Genomic DNA, 19233 nt, shown 5'->3' on the forward strand with positions numbered 1-19233 from the left:
GGCGAGATTTGGTGACAACTTCTTTGGATACGTTCAAGGGTTCAAGTATGACGACTGCGACTCTGGGATGATGGTCTCTAGGGGCGCGTGCTCAAAGACTTTTTGATTGTTGTTGGCAAGGTAGGTTGTCTCCGGTATGGGAGCGATGCGCAGCCGACGGTTGTCTGGAGATCTTAATTGAATTTTCTTATTATGTTTTGGACGCTTTTTACTTCGACGAATCTTTGTACTAGTAAATCCGAGTCTTTTCGCATATACAACAATTACGGGCGGTTTTTAGAACAAACTAATTTCATGGTAACATAAAAGTTGTATTAATTTGTGAACCTAGATGTGGTTGGATGGTTAGGAGGACAGTGGTATGCTCCGCCCATCAAGGCTCATGTTTTAGACTTGACATTGATGCACGCATTGTTTCTGGATTTATTTTCGGCTTCCGGCGATGTTCGTTCAGTGGAAGGAGGCGTTGCCATCGCGAGACGTCTATAATAAGTCTGTAAAATCCTAAGATGTTGGGGTGAGTGTATGCTCGTGTTTGTGAGCCACTTCAGTTGTACTCTACTGTTTAACAAATACCGTGTTAATTTTACTAACAAAAACCAGTATACACAGCAGCATAACGCACTACTACCGTGGCAAGGTACGGGCAGCAGCACCGATTTCCAGCCGCCCACAGGACCAGAAAAGGCATCCCCTGTCGCCATCTCCACGTGGCCCTCCCCCCTTCCCCTCTCCTTCCAGAAATAGAAGAGCGATGCATCCCTCCCGGGCCAAGGAAACTGGGGTGACGGCAACACGCTTTCCCCATCCATCCATCCATCCACCCGTCTCGCGGCCTCTGCTCCCCGCGCCTTCCAGCTCACACCTCACTCCCGCCACGCGCCGCCCCTACCCCCCCAATTCGAACCCACCTTGATTTCTCTCTCCCTCCCGCCGCCGAATCCTATATACACATCCCCATCTCCTCACTCCCATCTCAAGGCTCATCCACACAAACACCCAACCAACATCACCTCACTCACCAGTCACCACCATTGCCGCGCTGCAGAGCAGATCGACCCATCGGCACCGGCTAGACACCACCTCGTGCAACACCATGGACCAGTACAGCTACGGCGGCGGCGACGGCGACCAGGCCGGCCAGGGCGGGTACGCGACGGTGACGTCGGCGCCGCCCAAGCGGCCGGCGGGGCGGACCAAGTTCCGGGAGACGCGCCACCCGGTGTACCGCGGCGTGCGCCGGCGCGGCGCGGCCGGGCGGTGGGTCTGCGAGGTGCGCGAGCCCAACAAGAAGTCCCGCATCTGGCTCGGCACCTTCGCCAGCCCCGAGGCCGCCGCCCGCGCCCACGACGTCGCCGCGCTGGCCCTGCGCGGCCGCGCCGCCTGCCTCAACTTCGCCGACTCGGCCACGCTGCTCGCCGTCGACCCCGCCACGCTCCGCACCCCCGACGACATCCGCGCCGCCGCCATCGCGCTCGCCGAGACCGCCTGCCCCGCCGCGCCCGTGGCCGCCGAGGCGTCCGCGCCGGCGCCCGCGATGATGGCGATGATGCAAGAGCCCTCGGCGGTGGAGTATGACGACTACCCGATGCAGTACGGCGGCATTGGGGACTTCGACCAGCATTCGTACTACTACGACGGGTTGAGCGCCGGCGGCGGCGACTGGCAGAGCAGCTCGCACATGGACGGAGCCGACGACGACTCAAACTGCGGCGGTGGGTACGGCGCCGGCGAGGTCCCACTTTGGAGCTACTGATCGAGCTTCTCGATTGGGCCATTCTTCATCTCGATTGGCTTGCTCCGATGGGGCTGCTGTACAACATCAGCGTAGGATAAAGAAGAAGAAGCAGAGTTAGTCGGGAGCTTCAGTTCTGAAGTAGTAGTAGTAGTATTTATGTGTTCGTAAAGCAGAGAGAGAACGGGAATGCAAATTGCATCAGCCTGTTTCCCTCCTTATTTTTTTTCATTTTTTGATAATTCTTTTGTTGGCTGGAAATTTTGTAACATGTGTTGGAGTAGAGTAATAAGAGACGAACTCTGCTTTATTAATTAATAGTACTATATCTGAAATAAAAATTCGCCGAAGCTTCAATTTGTTGCAGCTGAGCTTTAGTCACTGCTAGATTTATCCTGAGAAGTAATTTCATCCAAACAGCACAAAAGATATCCTGAGAAGTAATTTCATCCAAATAGTTTCATCGGGGAGAAGAACACAAACTCTGCGCAGGATTTATGTTGTACTCTGAACTCGGATACCGCAAGCATGACGTCACTGTTGCATTGCATCCAAGCTCTGGACTCGAGCGTGGAGGTGAAGTGTCTGCTGTGACTGCTTCATTCAACGGGCGGTGCACGTACTCCACGGACTCGAGCTTAATTCTTGAGGCGATTAAGAATACGACTACTACTAGTGGTTGTCGGGCAAGTGTTGGTTAGTTATTGGCACCGGCCATGGCCGATCACACAGCACGAATACGCGTTAAGTTTGCGCGGGCGGCCCAGCGGAGCACGAACTGTCACGTGACGTACTCTATGTAATCCTCGCACGCAGGGCAGGATAGATAGATTCGGTCGGTGAATGAATCTTCGGCACGTCGCATGCCGAGACGTCTCGGGCACTCCCGTCTCGCTCGCTCGCTCGCGTTGTTTATTCAGGGAGTCACCGTCAGTCCAGAGAGAGAGAGAGAGAGAGAGAGAACGGAACGGAAAGAGACAAGTGAAGTCATAGTCAGTCACAGTACGCTTTTCGGACAGCGATGAAAGAAAAGTCCAGGGGAGCGATGATTTTCCCTTCACAGGGGACACGTGTCTGTAGTTTAGAGTGAGGCCAGTTACTAAATAAAATGGAAAATCTTGAGATAGCCACGTGTATTTGTATAGAGTGGATTTCCTTTTTGCCCCTAGTTTCACGTTACGGTGTTTTTCCTATTTGCATATTTGCATGTGTTTTCTTTTTAAACATAGTACAAACACAAGCGCTCATATATACGCGCATAGACTCACATCTATGAATGTATCTCCAAAAGACTGAGCCGGCATATCATTTTGAGATTCACAAACTCATCATAGGCGTCTTGTAATTGACGGAAACATCTCCTCCAACAGAATGCGTATTGCCGAAAATTCTGAAATAAATTCAGAATAAATGCGAGCATCAAGACTTAAACCCCGATGGACTGGGTATACCACTGTCCTTCTAACCATTCAATCACCGGTTGATGTAGAACGTGCAAGCCATATGGGCGGTTGAGTTTTATCTATTTTGTTTTTCTTTCGCTAAACCAGACCCCTACAGAACCACTAACGTTGCACCTAGTCAAGTTGCATGGTCCACCGCGCCGCTCACCGTGGTCAGGAGCAGGGAAGACTTCCGCGGCTACTACCTCCGTAAGCGAGGAGAGAGGAAGGAGCCCCCACCCTTTCCCCAGTGAGTTGGATCTTACCCGAAGCAAAGAAGAGCACACAAGGGTGCGCTCGTGGTTGCCCGAGGTCGAGGTGAATCCTGATGCCTCGGCTTTGACTAGTAGATAGGTAGGGTTTTAGTCCACGCAGGAGCGACGCTCGGACCGATGATAACGCTTTTTTTTTGAGCTCCGATCCTCCTCAAGTTCATCAATCCGGACGGATTAGATGGAGCTTTGGTGTAAATTCCTGTCAGTTTCTTTGTGCGGCGAGGTAGTGCACATGCAACGACGAGATTTAGTGTCAGATTCTTCATATCGTTTAAAGCGACAAGACTACAACTTTGGTCCTTAGAGAAACGTGCACAAAGACTTCGTGGCTTTCATCGAGGCGGGCTTCGGCATAGGAGGGGTGGCAGCGACATATCGGCGACAGGGTTGGCTTGTTATGGACCTTGATGTAGCTTTTATTATGTTTGAGATGTAGCTTTTATTATGTTTGAGGTGCTTTGCACTTTTGATGAATCCTTAGAGCATCTCCAGCCGTTGTGCCCCCCAGGAGGTGTTTTTTAGGCCTCCTGAGGAGGCCCCGGCGCTAACTTTGCGTTTGGGTGCAAAAAATTCCAGCCGTTGTGCCCCCTAGGTTGTGTTTTCTTTTTTTCTTTTTTGCTTTGTCATTACAACAAACATGTTGTGGGCACTGCCGGGCCACGCGAGCTCGAGCTCGTCGGCGACGACCCCAGCCGATCGGGCGACTCCCTCGGCCGCGTCTTCGTCTTCCGCCGCCGGCGACGCGCTGCTCGAGCTCGGCGCGCCCCCCGGCGCCGCCGCCGACGTCCTCCCCGCGCCGCGCAGACTGCCTCCTCTTCACGGGCCACACCGCACGACTGCATCACGGCGCACGCACGGCGCCCCCGCCCCCGCGCCCAGCAGCCGTGCCTCCAGCTCCGCCAGCAGCACGCGCGCCCGGGCGTCGTCCTGCTCCCTCAGCGCGGCCACGAGGCGCGCGGCGAGCTCTGTAGGAGATATGCCCTAGAGGCAATAATAAATGTTATTGATTATCTCCTTGTTCATAATTATGTTTATGTTCCATGCTATAACTGCTGTGGTTCCCGAGCCCGTATATCCATAAAGGCTCTGGGGAGAACCCATATGCACGTGTGGAATAATAAACGGTAAAATGTATTCCTAGTCGTGCCTCTAAGACTAGCTCAAGTGTTGCATGATGATTATGTTTTCCCAATCATGGGCATGTCTATGCCAAGCAACTTTGAGGGCACAATGTAAGGAAGGACATTTGTGTTGAATCGACCCGAATTGATGTTATGCTATGAGATTCATTCGTCACAAGTTTATTGGTACATAACACAGAGATGGTTAACGTTTGCATGATTCCTTAGACCATGAGAGTATCGAGTTTCTTCATGCTTGCTTCATGAACTTTGGGGTTTGTTAAACGTCATCCGTAAATGGGTGGCTATTACGGCGGCTTACGGGTTCATGGAAAAGTGTGTCAAGTAACTTGATAGCTCAAGATTGGGATTTGCTCCTCCGACGATGGAGAGATATCTCTGGGCCCTCTCGGTGTTACGGTATCCATCATCGTCTGGCCAGACACTTTGTGATTTGATCACGGGGATGCCGGAATACGATAACGAGAAAAGAGAACAATACCGGTAATGAGGTAACTAGCATAGAGGACAAGTTGTTGATCCACGGGAATGCCAACATGTCTCACCTCGGGTATTTGTAACATATCGCGAAGCAACAGGAATAGCACACGGCAACTGGAGGTTCACTCGAATATTTATTCGTGTGGGTATAGGGGTCAATATGGGTGTCCACGGCTCCGATGTTGATCATTGATCGGAAGGGGTTCCGGGTCATGTCTATACTTCACCGAACCTATAGGGTCACACGCTTAAGGGTCATCTATCTGCTGAATACTAGACAGGGAGTCTGAGAGAAAATCACCGAAAAAGTTTCGGACACCGAAAAGTTTCGGACAGCGGAATCGTACCGCAGAGAGAGGTCATCGGATAAGTTTCGATGATACCGAAAAGTTGTTTCGGGATACACCATTAAGTCAAATTGGTTTCGGCACATGCCTGATAATTCTTGGAGGATGCCAGAATCATTCTGGAAGCTTTTTGGAATTTTCTGAGATAAAAACCGGAAATGTTCCGGAGCTGCCGGAGCCACTTCAGATGCGTTTCGCAGATGAAAATCACTAAAACCGGAATTGTTTCGAAAGGCGTTGAAAATCATTTTAGTGGGTACTGGAAATGTTCTTAGCCCACATAAATATTTTCAGTTCGATCAGACGCTGAAAAATGTCGTCGTGAATAGTGAAAATCAGCTTTATGGTTACTTTATGGAAAGCCACCTTTTGGGGCTTTGCTCCAAAAGATCTTGGGGGTGACATGGATGGATAGGAGCCATTTTTTGGGCCCCTCATGGGGGTGTGGCCGGCCACATGGGGTATCCCCCCTTGGGGACCCTCTTGTTCCTTGGTTTCACTCCTAGGTCCTTGTGGAAGGACTTCATTCATGTGCATTTTGGGTTTTTTGTGAAACTACCCTACCCCCTTGGGATTTCCTATAAATAGAGGTGGAGGGGCAGCCCTCCACACTCATCCCTTGCTCTCATACACATGCCATGCATTATCTGGCTTCTTCTCTCCCTCCCACGAAAAGAGTTTCGTAGAGCCGTAAGGCTGTCTGGGTTCCGGCAGGAACTAGTTTTGGACGGCGAAGCCCTGCCGGATAGATGACACCGTATGTGTGCAACTCTGTAGAGAGATCGCAGTTTCGGTCTTAGTTCGTGAGTGCCTCCCAAAGGGCTGTCCGTGTGACCGTCTGAGTTTCGAAGGTCCTCCCGAAGGGCTGTCCGAGTGACCGTTTGAGTTTCGAAGGTCCTCCCGAAGGGCTGTCTGCGACACCGTCCGGGGGGGCTGTTCGACCACCTCCCGGAGGGCTGTCTGAGGAGAGATGAGGGTATACATCCTCGCGGTTGGGAGGTTGTAAATCCTAGCTGCGGGGATCTGCACCGCCGATCGTCATCGACTCTACTTCCCGCTGCGCTAAGAGTCGGTAACGAAAAAGTTCAAACCATGTATGCAGTCTCCATAGTGGTCCTGGGCTGGTGTGTAGGTCGGAAAATTTTTGTTTTCTGTCGCGTTCCCCTACAGTGGCATCAAGAGCCATGCTATGCGTAGATGCAGGTTTCGATCTAGAATACATGGAGATGTATGGGTATTGCATAATATAATTAGGTAGTAGATGAGATCTATTGCTGAAAATTATTTATGCGGGTGACAGATGAAATCTGTTACCCGAGGTTCTTGTTGCTTCCCTAGAATTTGCGTTTGCTCAATCTCGAGACAGCATGGTGGAATTTGACAAAGTTCTGGCAATCCGTGATCCTGATTGATCATGGAAGTGCTATCAGTTCTTTGGGTTCTGCCGTAGTCAAAAGAAAGATGAAATTCGCAGATGAAAGGGCATTGCAGATATGATCTGCACGGGGGTCATGCGTATGACGAAGTTTAGTATGGGGCTCGAGATTTAATTATCCCGTGTTTCATACACCCCGAGATGTTAATCTAGCAACTTGAATAATCATACTTGATGATAAAACGTTGGTCGCTGTGGTTTAAGTCAAAACCTTAGAAGCCACGTAAAATAAATTTTGCATAAACCGATTAGAGGCGTCTAACTTGGTTTTGCAGGATGTGCATATGATGTGGTATAGCAGTGCTCATACTAATTCGATTATGTATGAGATGACTATATGATGTAATTTGATTAACATGACCTGCGTGTCATGATTCGGCATGATGGTTGGAGCCATATGATTGAACTTTAATGACCTGCGTGTCAACCTTGTTGTAATGCATTATTTTGTTAGCTATAGAGATAGCAATATTATCTGGTGCATCGACAAGGTGGTGGCAATCTTCGCGAAGGTGAACACCGACGCGAATGCCGAAGACGAAGAAATGAAATACTTCTCCGTTAGAAAGGGCTATACCATATCATGCTATTATGAATTGCCTGAGATGTTTATCCCTTATGATGCACCCTTCTTGATTGCGCGGTAGTCGCTTTTTATTAGGGTGATCTCTCACTTAAAATACCAAGTAGTTAGTGTTCTCCCAAGTGTAGCACCGTCACGGCACCTATCTTTTCGGGGTGCGCCGTGTCACACGGGTACGAACGATTAGAGAAGTGTGAGGCGGGTGAGTTGAGACCTCGCAGCGAGATCACTTGGTTGTCTTGACGTTCAGGCATGACCGTCATGAGCTCGGAACACACGCATCGAAAGATGAACAAGAGTCACATAGAGATGTGATTGGCAAGTTGGCCTACCGGTTGAGATTTTTCGTCATCAGTGGTGTTACACCAATGGCGAACAATTGAAATGTGGGTCTTGTATCACTCACAATCAATTTTGAGAGATATTGATTTGAGTGGGAGCGCACTGTTGAATTAACATGTTTAATTCTTAGTGCAATTAATTATGAACATTGTCTAAGTGTTATATGCAAAATAGTTGTAGAATAATGGCTCGCATTTCCACCTTCCCTGTTAAAATTGAATAGCTGTTAAATATTTGGTTAAAACTTTACGATTGGTACCGTAATATGAGGATTGTCCTCAAAAGTGCCGAGAAGGACTTTGTCCTATCGCATGCTTTCTGTATTCTTCCGCTAATGCTATGGATCATGTGACTCTTGTCCTTTGATCCAAAAGCTATAATTCCGTTTCAGTCAAGTGCAATATGTTTGCTTCCATGAAACCCAAACTTTGAAAGTTGGGATAGTTATATGATATTCATGGAACTGAAAATTATTTTCAGATACAAACAAAGCAATGTTTGTTTGCAAGTATTAGTAAAAGTGTTTACTATGCATTTGACTGTTGGGAAAGGGATCCAGAAGAACGCCTGTCATATAATGAAAGGTGAATAAAACAACAACTTAAAGAGAAAGGAAGTGTCCAAAGGGTGTTAGTATGACTTACACACCTAGGAAGTCCGGGGCTAACGCCACTCTTAAGTTGGGTGCTTCTTTTGCGAGTAGGAGAAATACTAAAAGTTAAACTGTTAGAAGTATAAAGGCAGAAAGAAAGATGACTGGAATATCCAGCTCATGTATGAATGTCATACAAGTTTTTGATGTATAGTAGGCTGTTCAAAGATATAGTTCTTGGGAATTATGGTTAAACATGTTAATCACTAATTCTTGGGTATTGTGAGTTAATCACAAAGATACCCGCTCGATTGCATTCAATTGCGAATCACTGTAAGAGCTACTGTGGCCTAAAAAGACTAGCCAGAAATGAGGTTATGGTATACACAGGGAACATAGTAAATGTTACTATACCTTCCATCGGTGTATTGCCGTCTGTATTTATTTTCATAATTCATTTAGAGTTTTACAAACTCTAGCCCATTGCATAAGGTATCTTGCAAGAAGGTTGTTCATAAGAGAACCTTTTATGTTCGATGTTATGAATAACACAAGGGCCATACTTTCATTATGAATGAGATGTATGTTATGAATATTGATAATAATACAATACCTCTGGGTTTACTTTCATAATTCATTTTAGAGTTTCATACACTCTAGCCCATTGCACAATGTTTGTTGCAAAAGAGTTGTTCATAAAAACAACAATTGTTGTTAAGTATTATGAATAACATGAAGGGCCATGCTTCCATCCAAGATGGGACGTATGTTATGAATATTGAGGGTAATATGATACATCCATAACACTGACGCTAAATGTCCAAGACTAAAAGAATACCACACAAGTGTGGCACTACATTTGGTCACATTGGAGAAACCCGCATGGAAAATTCCATTATGATGGATTTTGAAGTCTTTTTGATTTTGAATCATCTGACACTTGCAACTTTCCTCCGAAAAGTGAAGTGACTAAAATACCGTTCACAGGCCATAAGGAACGAACAACAAACTTATTAGTGATCATACATTTGATGTGTGTAGTCCGATAAGTGTTGTTAGTGGTGGATTTATTTATCTTCAGAAATGACTCAAGTAGATATATGGATATTTACTTGATGAGACGTAAGTCTGGATCTTTTGAAATCATTCGAAAGGTTTTCAAAAATGAAGTAGAAGTTATTGTAACAAGAAAATTATGTTTCTGCAATTTGATTGCACAAAGGAATATTTGAGTTACATGTTTAGCGAATGTCTGATGAGTTGTGAAAGGGGTTTCATAACTTGCACCTCCCGGAACACCACTGCAAGTGAAAAGTCCGTGGAGATGTAATCTAACCATTTATGACATGGTAAGGTCAAAGATGACATAAATAAATTTGCCATTATCCTTTTAAAGTGATGCTTTAGAGACTGCGGCTTTTACACTGAAAAGTGCTACATCGGGTCTGTTGAAATGAAGCCATGGTATGGTAGGCCCAACCATGTTGTATCTTTTCTTAACATTTGGAATATGGGGCTTGTGTAAAAGGTTACAAACCTATTCCAAATCAGACAAGTGCTACTTTGTAGGTTATCCCAAGTCATTGGGTATTCCTCCCTCACTATACCGAGGCAAATAGGTTTGCCACAAAGAACGGTATGCTTTTAAAGAGAATGGTTCTTTCTAAAAGGTGAGTGGGAGAATAGTGCAACTCGACGAGATAAACAGTATCTTCATCAGATCAAAGGAAAGAGACCTTGGAAGTAATTCCAGAGTTTCCTACTGCGACTGGTACGGAAGTCTCTACAATAAAATGTATGAACTTCGGTCGAACTTGCAGCTGAACCACGTAGGCAAGGCTCGTGCAAACCTCTCAGGTGCGCAAACGAGATATTGTTGTTACACAACATTATACCTACGATACACGAGGAAGCGTTGATGGGCCCTGACTCCAGAATTGGCTAAATGTCAATACAATCCGAGTTAGTTTCAACATAAGTGATTCAAGATTAAAACATTGATACACCTTTCGGAAGACTTAGAGTCTAACGAATATTTATGGAACTTAAAACTGATACGGATAAAAATGTTTTATCCATAAAGCTCGACTTGTTGAAATAACAAGTTCAAGAGTTGACTACGATGAGGTTGTTTTCATCGTAGCGATGCTTAAAGTCGGTTCGGGTTGAACTAGCAATTAATACATATTTCAATCATGAGATATGAAACATGGATGATAAAAGGATTTCCATCTGATGGAAATGAAAGCTAGGACTTGTATATGATACAGTCCAAAGTAATTTGTCGATCCAGAGGATGCTAGTAGGTATGCAAACTTCAGAGTTCCAGCAATGGACAGAAGAAAGCAAAATGGAGTTGGAATCTTCGTGTTTTGATGAAATGGTCAAAGGGGTTTTGACTTCATCAATGGGTAACGAAGATGCTTGTAATTCAATAAAGTAAGTGGGAGCGTAATAATATTTCTAAAAACCTTATGTGCTTGGCACATTGGTAATTGGAAATAAATTTCTTGACACAAATTAGGACTTCATTTGAAAATAGTTTTTCGATGAAGTGCTTAGGCTAAATAGCCTCAATATTAGGCATGATGATCTATGGAGATAGATTTACCTAATGGGGATAAGCAATGAATACATATTGACAAGATGCTAAAACCTTTTAGCATTTAAAACGCCAAGGAGTGATTCTTGCAAAAGTCACATGGAAAGAGTTTTTGCAAGACTCAGTGTCCCAAAACACTGATGAGAAAAATACATGATGCAGATTCCACACACTTTTGTGTTTGGATTAATCATGTATTCCATGGTATGTAAAACAACCAGATATGTCCGATACTCCCAAGGTGTTGCGAGTATGGATACCAAAGTGATCAAATTACTGATCATGGGACAACAGTGAAAGATGTCACAGAGTACTAGAGTAAGTACTGATGACATGGTTTTCTCGCAAGCAGAGATCATGAAGAGTTCGTTGTAAAATGTTACATCGATACAGTCTTCATCTTTTCTCCATGCGATTTTTGATTTAAATTAAGGGTTTTGTGTAACACACAATGTGGTGGCACAGTTAGTTGGAATTTGTTCAAGCTAGTTACTGTGGCGAATTCTATAACAAGGACTAAGTATGTTGACGCTTTAGAAGCGACAAAGAAGATGTTGAATCATATAGTTCATTCATGAACTTAGTATAGTTCCAAGATGGCTTTTGACAATGGGACACTACTGCAGGTAGTTGCTCCATAACTCAGTCTGAGGAATCGAGGTTCGACCTGTGATTCACATACATACAAAGCCAAGTCCACACAAAATATGAATTTTGTGAAAATGCGAGGACATGCAAAGATACACACGGAACTGAAGTCGTCAGCTCCGTTGGACATCAGGCTATACCACAAGCGAAGCATATTTACACCGGTGTGCCACAGGTGTGAAGTGCATTAGCATAAGCTAGATTATTGTCTCTAGTGCAAGTGGGAGTCTGTAGGAGATATGCCCTAGAGGCAATAATAAATGTTATTGATTATCTCCTTGTTCATAATTATGTTTATGTTCCATGCTATAACTGCTGTGGTTCCCGAGCCCGTATATCCATAAAGGCTCTGGGGAGAACCCATATGCACGTGTGGAATAATAAACGGTAAAATGTATTCCTAGTCGTGCCTCTAAGACTAGCTCAAGTGTTGCATGATGATTATGTTTTCCCAATCATGGGCATGTCTATGTCAAGCAACTTTGAGGGCACAATGTCAGGAAGGACATTTGTGTTGAATCGACCCGAATTGATGTTATGCTATGAGATTCATTCGTCACAAGTTTATTGGTACATAACACAGAGATGGTTAACGTTTGCATGATTCCTTAGACCATGAGAGTATCGAGTTTCTTCATGCTTGCTTCATGAACTTTGGGGTTTGTTAAACGTCATCCGTAAATGGGTGGCTATTACGGCGGCTTACGGGTTCATGGAAAAGTGTGTCAAGTAACTTGATAGCTCAAGATTGGGATTTGCTCCTCCGACGATGGAGAGATATCTCTGGGCCCTCTCGGTGTTACGGTATCCATCATCGTCTGGCCAGACACTTTGTGATTTGATCACGGGGATGCCGGAATACGATAACGAGAAAAGAGAACAATACCGGTAACGAGGTAACTAGCATAGTGGACAAGTTGTTGATCCACGGGAATGCCAACATGTCTCACCTCGGGTATTTGTAACATATCGCGAAGCAACAGGAATAGCACACGGCAACTGGAGGTTCACTCGAATATTTATTCGTGTGGGTATAGGGGTCAATATGGGTGTCCACGGCTCCGATGTTGATCATTGATCGGAAGGGGTTCCGGGTCATGTCTATACTTCACCGAACCTATAGGGTCACACGCTTAAGGGTCATCTATCTGCTGAATACTAGACAGGGAGTCTGAGAGAAAATCACCGAAAAAGTTTCGGACACCGAAAAGTTTCGGACAGCGGAATCGTACCGCAGAGAGAGGTCATCGGATAAGTTTCGATGATACCGAAAAGTTGTTTCGGGATACACCATTAAGTCAAATTGGTTTCGGCACATGCCTGATAATTCTTGGAGGATGCCAGAATCATTCTGGAAGCTTTTTGGAATTTTCTGAGATAAAAACCGGAAATGTTCCGGAGCTGCCGGAGCCACTTCAGATGCGTTTCGCAGATGAAAATCACTAAAACCGGAATTGTTTCGGAAAGGCGTTGAAAATCATTTTAGTGGGTACTGGAAATGTTCTTAGCCCACATAAATATTTTCAGTTCGATCAGACGCTGAAAAATGTCGTCGTGAATAGTGAAAATCAGCTTTATGGTTACTTTATGGAAAGCCACCTTTTGGGGCTTTGCTCCAAAAGATCTTGGGGATGACATGGATGGATAGGAGCCATTTTTTGGGCCCCTCATGGGGGTGTGGCCGGCCACATGGGGTATCCCCCCTTGGGGACCCTCTTGTTCCTTGGTTTCACTCCTAGGTCCTTGTGGAAGGACTTCATTCATGTGCATTTTGGGTTTTTTGTGAAACTACCCTACCCCCTTGGGATTTCCTATAAATAGAGGTGGAGGGGCAGCCCTCCACACTCATCCCTTGCTCTCATACACATGCCATGCATTATCTGGTTTCTTCTCTCCCTCCCACGAAAAGAGTTTCGTAGAGCCGTAAGGCTGTCTGGGTTCCGGCAGGAACTAGTTCTGGACGGCGAAGCCCTGCCGGATAGATGACACCCTATGTGTGCAACTCTGTAGAGAGATCGTAGTTTCGGTCTTAGTTCGTGAGTGCCTCCCGAAGGGCTGTCCGTGTGACCGTCCGAGTTTCGAAGGTCCTCCCGAAGGGCTGTCCGAGTGACCGTTCGAGTTTCGAAGGTCCTCCCGAAGGGCTGTCCGCGACACCGTCCGGGGGGCTGTTCGACCGCCTCCCGGAGGGCTGTCTGAGGAGTGATGAGGGTATACATCCTCGCGGTTGGGAGGTTGTAAATCCTAGCTGCGGGGATCTGCACCGCCGATCGTCATCGACTCTACTTCCCGCTGCGCTACGAGTCGGTAACGAAAAAGATCAAACCATGTATGCAGTCTGCATAGTGGTCCTGGGCTGGTGCGTAGGTCAGAAAATTTTTGTTTTCTGTAGCGTTCCCCTACAAGCTCGTGGTTCGCCCACGCCTGAATCTCCGCCGCGACGGCCCCGGCCGCGCGCGCGATCCCCTGCAGTCCCCCAACCACCCCGCCTCCGGCCGCCTCCTCGGAGGCGCACCAGGAGAGGGCCCTGACCGTGGCGAGCAGGCGGCAGAGCGGGTGCAGCTCGGGGTAGCCGGCAAGCAGGTCGTGGGCGGCGGCCTCGAGCGCGAGGAGCGCCCGCAGCGCCGGCCTCGAGCGCGAGGAGCGCCCGTAGCGCCGGCCTCGAGCGCGAGGAGCGCCCGCAGCGCCGGCCTCGAGCGCGAGGAGCGCGCCGGCCTCGAGCGCGAGGAGCGCCTGCGCCGGCCTCGAGCGCGAGGAGTGCCCGGCCTCGACAGTCCGCGCGGCGTCGCGCAGCGCCCGCAGCACCTTCAGGAGGTCGTCGTCCCGCTCCCCCTCCTCCGGCCATGCTACGCCACGGCCGCATGAGCCCCTCCCGCTCCGGCTGTGTGTGGTAGGTGATGGGCCGATGCATGCGAGGAGAGAGGAGAAAGAAAAGAGAGAAAGAAGAGGAGAGGAGAGAGAGGGGCTGGCAAGTGGGCCGATGCATGCGAAATAGAGCGCCGGCGCCCTCAGCTGCACCCCAGCTTTGTGGGTTTGGGTCGGGACTGCCGGCCGTAACTTTGACGAAATCCGGCGCTTTTTCAGCTTCTGGGGGCATGACTGGGAGAAAAAACACGCGCCGGCGATGAAAAAGGCCTCCTGACGGGGCTGTTGGGGGGCCTAGTGGAGATGCTCTTATATAATAGGTCTGATCTTCTTGAAAGAGAAAAAAAATTCAAATTAAGGTTTTGCAGCATTTACAAGATATACTATTTCTTTAAACAGAGCTATTTACATGGAAGGGGAAAAATAATCTGAAGTGAGGTTTAAATTGTATGTAACCACTCAGCAAACTGGGTTGCATATCTTTACCCCTACCAAAACTTGCTCATGTGTGCAGTTTTAGCGCCACTTTTCAAGAACAGGGAAAGCAGAGTAGGCGCGCTTTAAACTTTGGCGTGCTTTCACACCACACTCCCCTCCGAGCTCGGCCTGATCTCCATCGTCGATTTCGGAGGACTCGGAAGCGAGCGAATCGAGCGCAAGAAACTGCCCGATCGATCCCACGCGATCAGTAACTCCAGAGCGCGACGTCTCCTGCGCCGTAGCTACCGTCTTCGTCGGCTCCATCCATACGCGAGATACTCTGCCAGTCGCCGCCGCAGCCGCTAATCCCATCGTAGTAGGAGTGGGAACGCTGGTCCAGGTCCGCCAAGCCGCCGTACATGGCGAGGCTGTCGTACGGCGCCGCCGCAGCCTCCTGCATGATCACCATCGCGGTGGGCGCGGGCGCGGACGCCACGGCCACCGACGGCGCCGGCGCGTCCTGGGGGCAGGCGGCCCGGGCGAGCGCCATGGCAGCGGCTCTGATGTCCTGGGGCGTGCGGAGCGTGGCCGGGTCGACGGCGAGCATGGCGGCCGAGTCGGCGAAGTTGAGGCAGGCGGCGCGGCCGCGCAGGGCCAGCGCAGCGACGTCGTGGGCGCGCGCGGCGGCCTCGGGGCTGGCGAAGGTGCCGAGCCAGATGCGCGACTTCTTGTTGGGCTGGCGCACCTCGCACACCCACCGCCCCGCGGCGCCGCGCCGGCGCACGCCCCGGTACACCGGGTGCCGCGTCTCCCGGAACTTGGTCCGCCCCGCCGGCCGCTTCGGCGGCGCCGACGTCACCGTCGCGTACCCGCCGCCGTCGACGACGCCGTAGAGTCCCACGCCGCACCGGTCCATGATCTTGCAAGGCGACGGTTGTTTGCTTATCATCTGCAGCTAGCGAGAGAATCAATGGTGTTGGCTTGTGATCGAGGTTGTATGTATGGTCGGGAGGGAGCGAGGAGAGCGACATGGATATATAGGATTCGGCCGGGGCGCGTGGCGGGCTCGGAGCGGCGGCGCGTGGCGGGACACGGTGGCGGATGGAAGCCGGCCGTGTTGGCGTGGCCGGGGGCGTTTGCTTCGCCCGGGATGCAAAGCAGTCGTCCGTACGTCGCGATCTCATCCGACCTCCGACTAGAAGAGTTCGGACTTGTACACTTTGCTGGAGATGCGGAGGAAGGAGACCAGAAGGGGCCACGTGGAGACGGCGACAGAGACGGGCTTTTCTGCTGGTCTCGGCCGGCCGGCGTGCACCGTACTGTGTCAGTGCGTCACACTCCGGTGAGCTACTAGTACTACTTCATAGTACCTCCAAGGAAGCACGTGCGGCAGGGCCCGGATGGGCGGCGGCTCGTGCTCTGGCGCCGCCCGCCCGGACGCGTCAGCGTCCCGCCGCTATCCTAGTACTACTCCTAGTACTCTGCCCCGGAGAGCAGCTGTGTGGGACGGTGGTCCGGCTTGTCAACTGACTGCGGCCACGCCGGCCGGCTGGGGATAACGATGATTCTCTGCGCGGCGCACGTCAGGTTAAGCTTGACCTTTACGCGTTGAGTTTGCGCGGGCGGCCCAGCGGAGCGCGAACTGTCACGTGACGTATGTAGGCGGGGAGGATAGATTTGGTCGGTGAATGAATCTTCGGCACGTCGCTGGTAGATGCGTGAATGCGTCCCGTGCTCTGCCGTCTCGCTCGCTCGCGTTGTTAATTCTGCAGAGAGTCACCGTCGGTCCACATAGAGGAACAGAACGGAAAGAGACAAGTGAAGTCACAATCATTCACAGTACGCTTTTTCAGACAGCGATGAAAAGAAAGTCCAGGGAGCAATGCTTTTCGCTTCCCAGGCGACACGTGTCTATAGTTTAAAGTGAGGTCGTGTGCAAAATAACATGGAAAATCACGAGATAGCCACGTGTATGCGTATAGAGTAGATTCCCTTTTCCGATTTAAGATCTTAGGTTTTCACCCTGAAGAAAAGTCTGTGCTCTTAAAATAGTTCTTTCAGCAAAACAACCGCCAGGCACAACAAATGAAGGTTAGACCTTGGGTTTTCACCCTAAAAATCACGACTCGGTACCCGAGGAGTACCACCAAAGATGAAATCCTTTAGTGTTGCCGCCCTTACTTATCACCGCTGCTCCTGAGAGTTATCTAACACCTGGCTGACTCCATCCCTCCAAGGCTCTGTCCGTGTGACCGATCATCCGATCTCCCCCGCCATGACGTTCTCCACCGCTGTCTCCACCATGGAAATCGAGAAGCCGACATGTCCCAAGGTGTCATCGGCCAATAGAGCTTCGCGCCACGCCCTCAGAACCTCATAGGACTGATATGGACGTGCACGACCAAAAACTAACCGATCCAGATATCTTGAGCAAAATCTCCGGCGGTCATTTTGGAACACGTCGATGGCCAGATCAAGGAGGTTAGAGGGTGAGGCTGATGGGAGGCGTCCCTTAAGTGTAGCGGAAATAACTATGGCGCAAGGCGACAAGGGGGAAGCCTTCCTCCTCTTGATCTCCACCCGTGAGCCTATGGATTAGTCACTCCTCTACCTTCCACTCCGGTCTTCGATGGCGGGAGGGGAATCATGGTGCCTCAACTCTGACAAGTAGATATGTAGGGTTTTAGTCCTCATAGGAGCGATAATCGGGCGGATGACAACTCTTCTTCTTCGATTCAGTTTTTCGAGCTTCGGTCCTCCTCAAGTTCACTTTTCGGACCATATTAGATGAAGCTTCGTCGTAGATTCATGCTAGCTTCTTTGTGCGGTGTGGTTATGCCACAAGCTACGTTGGACTTTGGTGTAAGATTCTTCAGGTAGATTAAAGGATTTAACAACTATGATTGCGGCTTCGGACTCAGAGAAATGTGCACAAAGACTTCCTGGTTTTCATCGAAATGGTCAGGCCGACTTTGATATGGGAGCGGCAACAACGACATGTCGGTGGTTCGTTCTGGTGGCTGTAGTGGTTCGATGATCCATGGACCTTGATGTAAAGCCTTACAAAAATGTCTTGTATTGTAGGACGAAGGGAGTAGCTTTTATTATGTTTGAGGTGTTATGTAGTAGTTTTGATGATTCCTTATAATTGATTTGATCTTTTTGAAAGAAAGTAAAATCAAATTAAGCTTTTCCAGTATTTACAAGATATATTTATTTTGACAGAGCTATTCACATGGAATGTAACAAAGGTGAAGAAGTGATGTTTAGATTGTTTGTAACCACTCAGCAAACTGGGTTGCGCATCTTTCCTGACAAGCTGTAGTGTGCAGTTTTAGCGCCACTTTCCAAGAACAGGGAAAGCAGAGTATATGGCGTGCCGGGTGCATCCGCACGACACTCCCCTCCGAGCTCAGGCTGACCTCCCTGATCGATCGTCGATTTCGGAGGACTGAGGAGCAAGCGAATCGAGCTCAACAATCTGCCCGATCGATCCCACGCGACCAGTAGCTCCAGAGCGCGACGTCTCCTGCGCCGTAGCTGCCGTCTTCGTCGGCTCCGTCCATATGCGAGATACTCTGCCAGTCGCCGCCGCCGCTCATCCCGTTGGAGTAGCAGTAGGAATGCTGGTCCAGGTCCGCCAAGCCGCCGTACATGGCGTAGCTGTCGTACGGTGCCGCCGCGGCCTCCTCCATGATCACCATCGCGGGCGCCCGCGCGGACGCCACGGACACAGAGGACCTCCTCGCGTCGTGCGGGCAGGCCGCCTGGGCGAGCGCGATTGCGGCGGCGCGGATGTCCTGGGGCGTGCGGAGCGTGGCGGGGTCGACGGCGAGAAGCGTGGCCGAGTCGGCGAAGTTGAGGCAGGCGGCTCGGCCCCGGAGCGCGAGCGCGGCGACGTCGTGGGCGCGCGCGGCGGCCTCGGGCGTGGCGAAGGTGCCGAGCCAGATGCGCGACTTCTTGTTGGGCTGGCGCACCTCGCACACCCACCGCCCCGCGGCGCCGCGCCGGCGCACGCCGCGGTAGAGCGGGTGGCGCGTCTCCCGGAACTTGGTCCGCCCCGCCGGCCGCTTAGGCGGCGCGGTAGTCACCGTCGCGTATCCGCTGCCCTCGACGACGCCGTAGAGGCCCACGCCGCACTGTTCCATCTTGCAAGGTATCGACCGCTCGATTCGCTTGTCCGCAGCTCGCTCGCTTGTCCGTAGCAAGTAGCAATGGTGTTGGCTTGTGATCGAGGTTTGTATGGTCGGGAGGGAGCGAGGAGAGCGACATGGATATATAGGATTCGGCCGGGGCGCGTGGCGGGCTCGGAGCGGCGGCGCGTGGCG

At 49.8% G+C, this 19233-nt stretch overlaps 3 protein-coding genes across 3 annotated transcripts; 1 reads left to right on the forward strand and 2 right to left on the reverse strand.

Annotated features, from left to right (window-relative positions):
- Positions 1-938: 938 nt before the first annotated feature.
- LOC778407 (dehydration-responsive element-binding protein 1C) lies at positions 939-2049 on the forward strand. The gene has a single exon (XM_044583839.1). It carries the CDS (start codon positions 1097-1099, stop codon positions 1754-1756), a length of 660 nt encoding a protein of 219 aa, XP_044439774.1. The 5' UTR covers positions 939-1096; the 3' UTR covers positions 1757-2049.
- A 12860-nt stretch (positions 2050-14909) lies between these two features.
- LOC123167854 (dehydration-responsive element-binding protein 1C-like) lies at positions 14910-16407 on the reverse strand. The gene has a single exon (XM_044585717.1). It carries the CDS (start codon positions 15852-15854, stop codon positions 15171-15173), a length of 684 nt encoding a protein of 227 aa, XP_044441652.1. The 5' UTR covers positions 15855-16407; the 3' UTR covers positions 14910-15170.
- A 1650-nt stretch (positions 16408-18057) lies between these two features.
- On the reverse strand, positions 18058-19233 carry LOC780583 (dehydration-responsive element-binding protein 1C). Its single transcript, XM_044586331.1, has one exon. It carries the CDS (start codon positions 19051-19053, stop codon positions 18379-18381), a length of 675 nt encoding a protein of 224 aa, XP_044442266.1. The 5' UTR covers positions 19054-19233; the 3' UTR covers positions 18058-18378.

Source organism: Triticum aestivum, chromosome 7D (genome assembly GCF_018294505.1).
Source record: "Triticum aestivum cultivar Chinese Spring chromosome 7D, IWGSC CS RefSeq v2.1, whole genome shotgun sequence".
Taxonomy (NCBI): domain Eukaryota; kingdom Viridiplantae; phylum Streptophyta; class Magnoliopsida; order Poales; family Poaceae; genus Triticum; species Triticum aestivum.

Coding starts and splice junctions, on each gene's coding strand:
- LOC778407 (XM_044583839.1), top strand. CDS start 1,097: ATGGACCAGTACAGCTACGGCGGCGGCGACGGCGACCAGGCCGGCCAG.
- LOC123167854 (XM_044585717.1), bottom strand. CDS start 15,854: ATGATAAGCAAACAACCGTCGCCTTGCAAGATCATGGACCGGTGCGGC.
- LOC780583 (XM_044586331.1), bottom strand. CDS start 19,053: ATGGAACAGTGCGGCGTGGGCCTCTACGGCGTCGTCGAGGGCAGCGGA.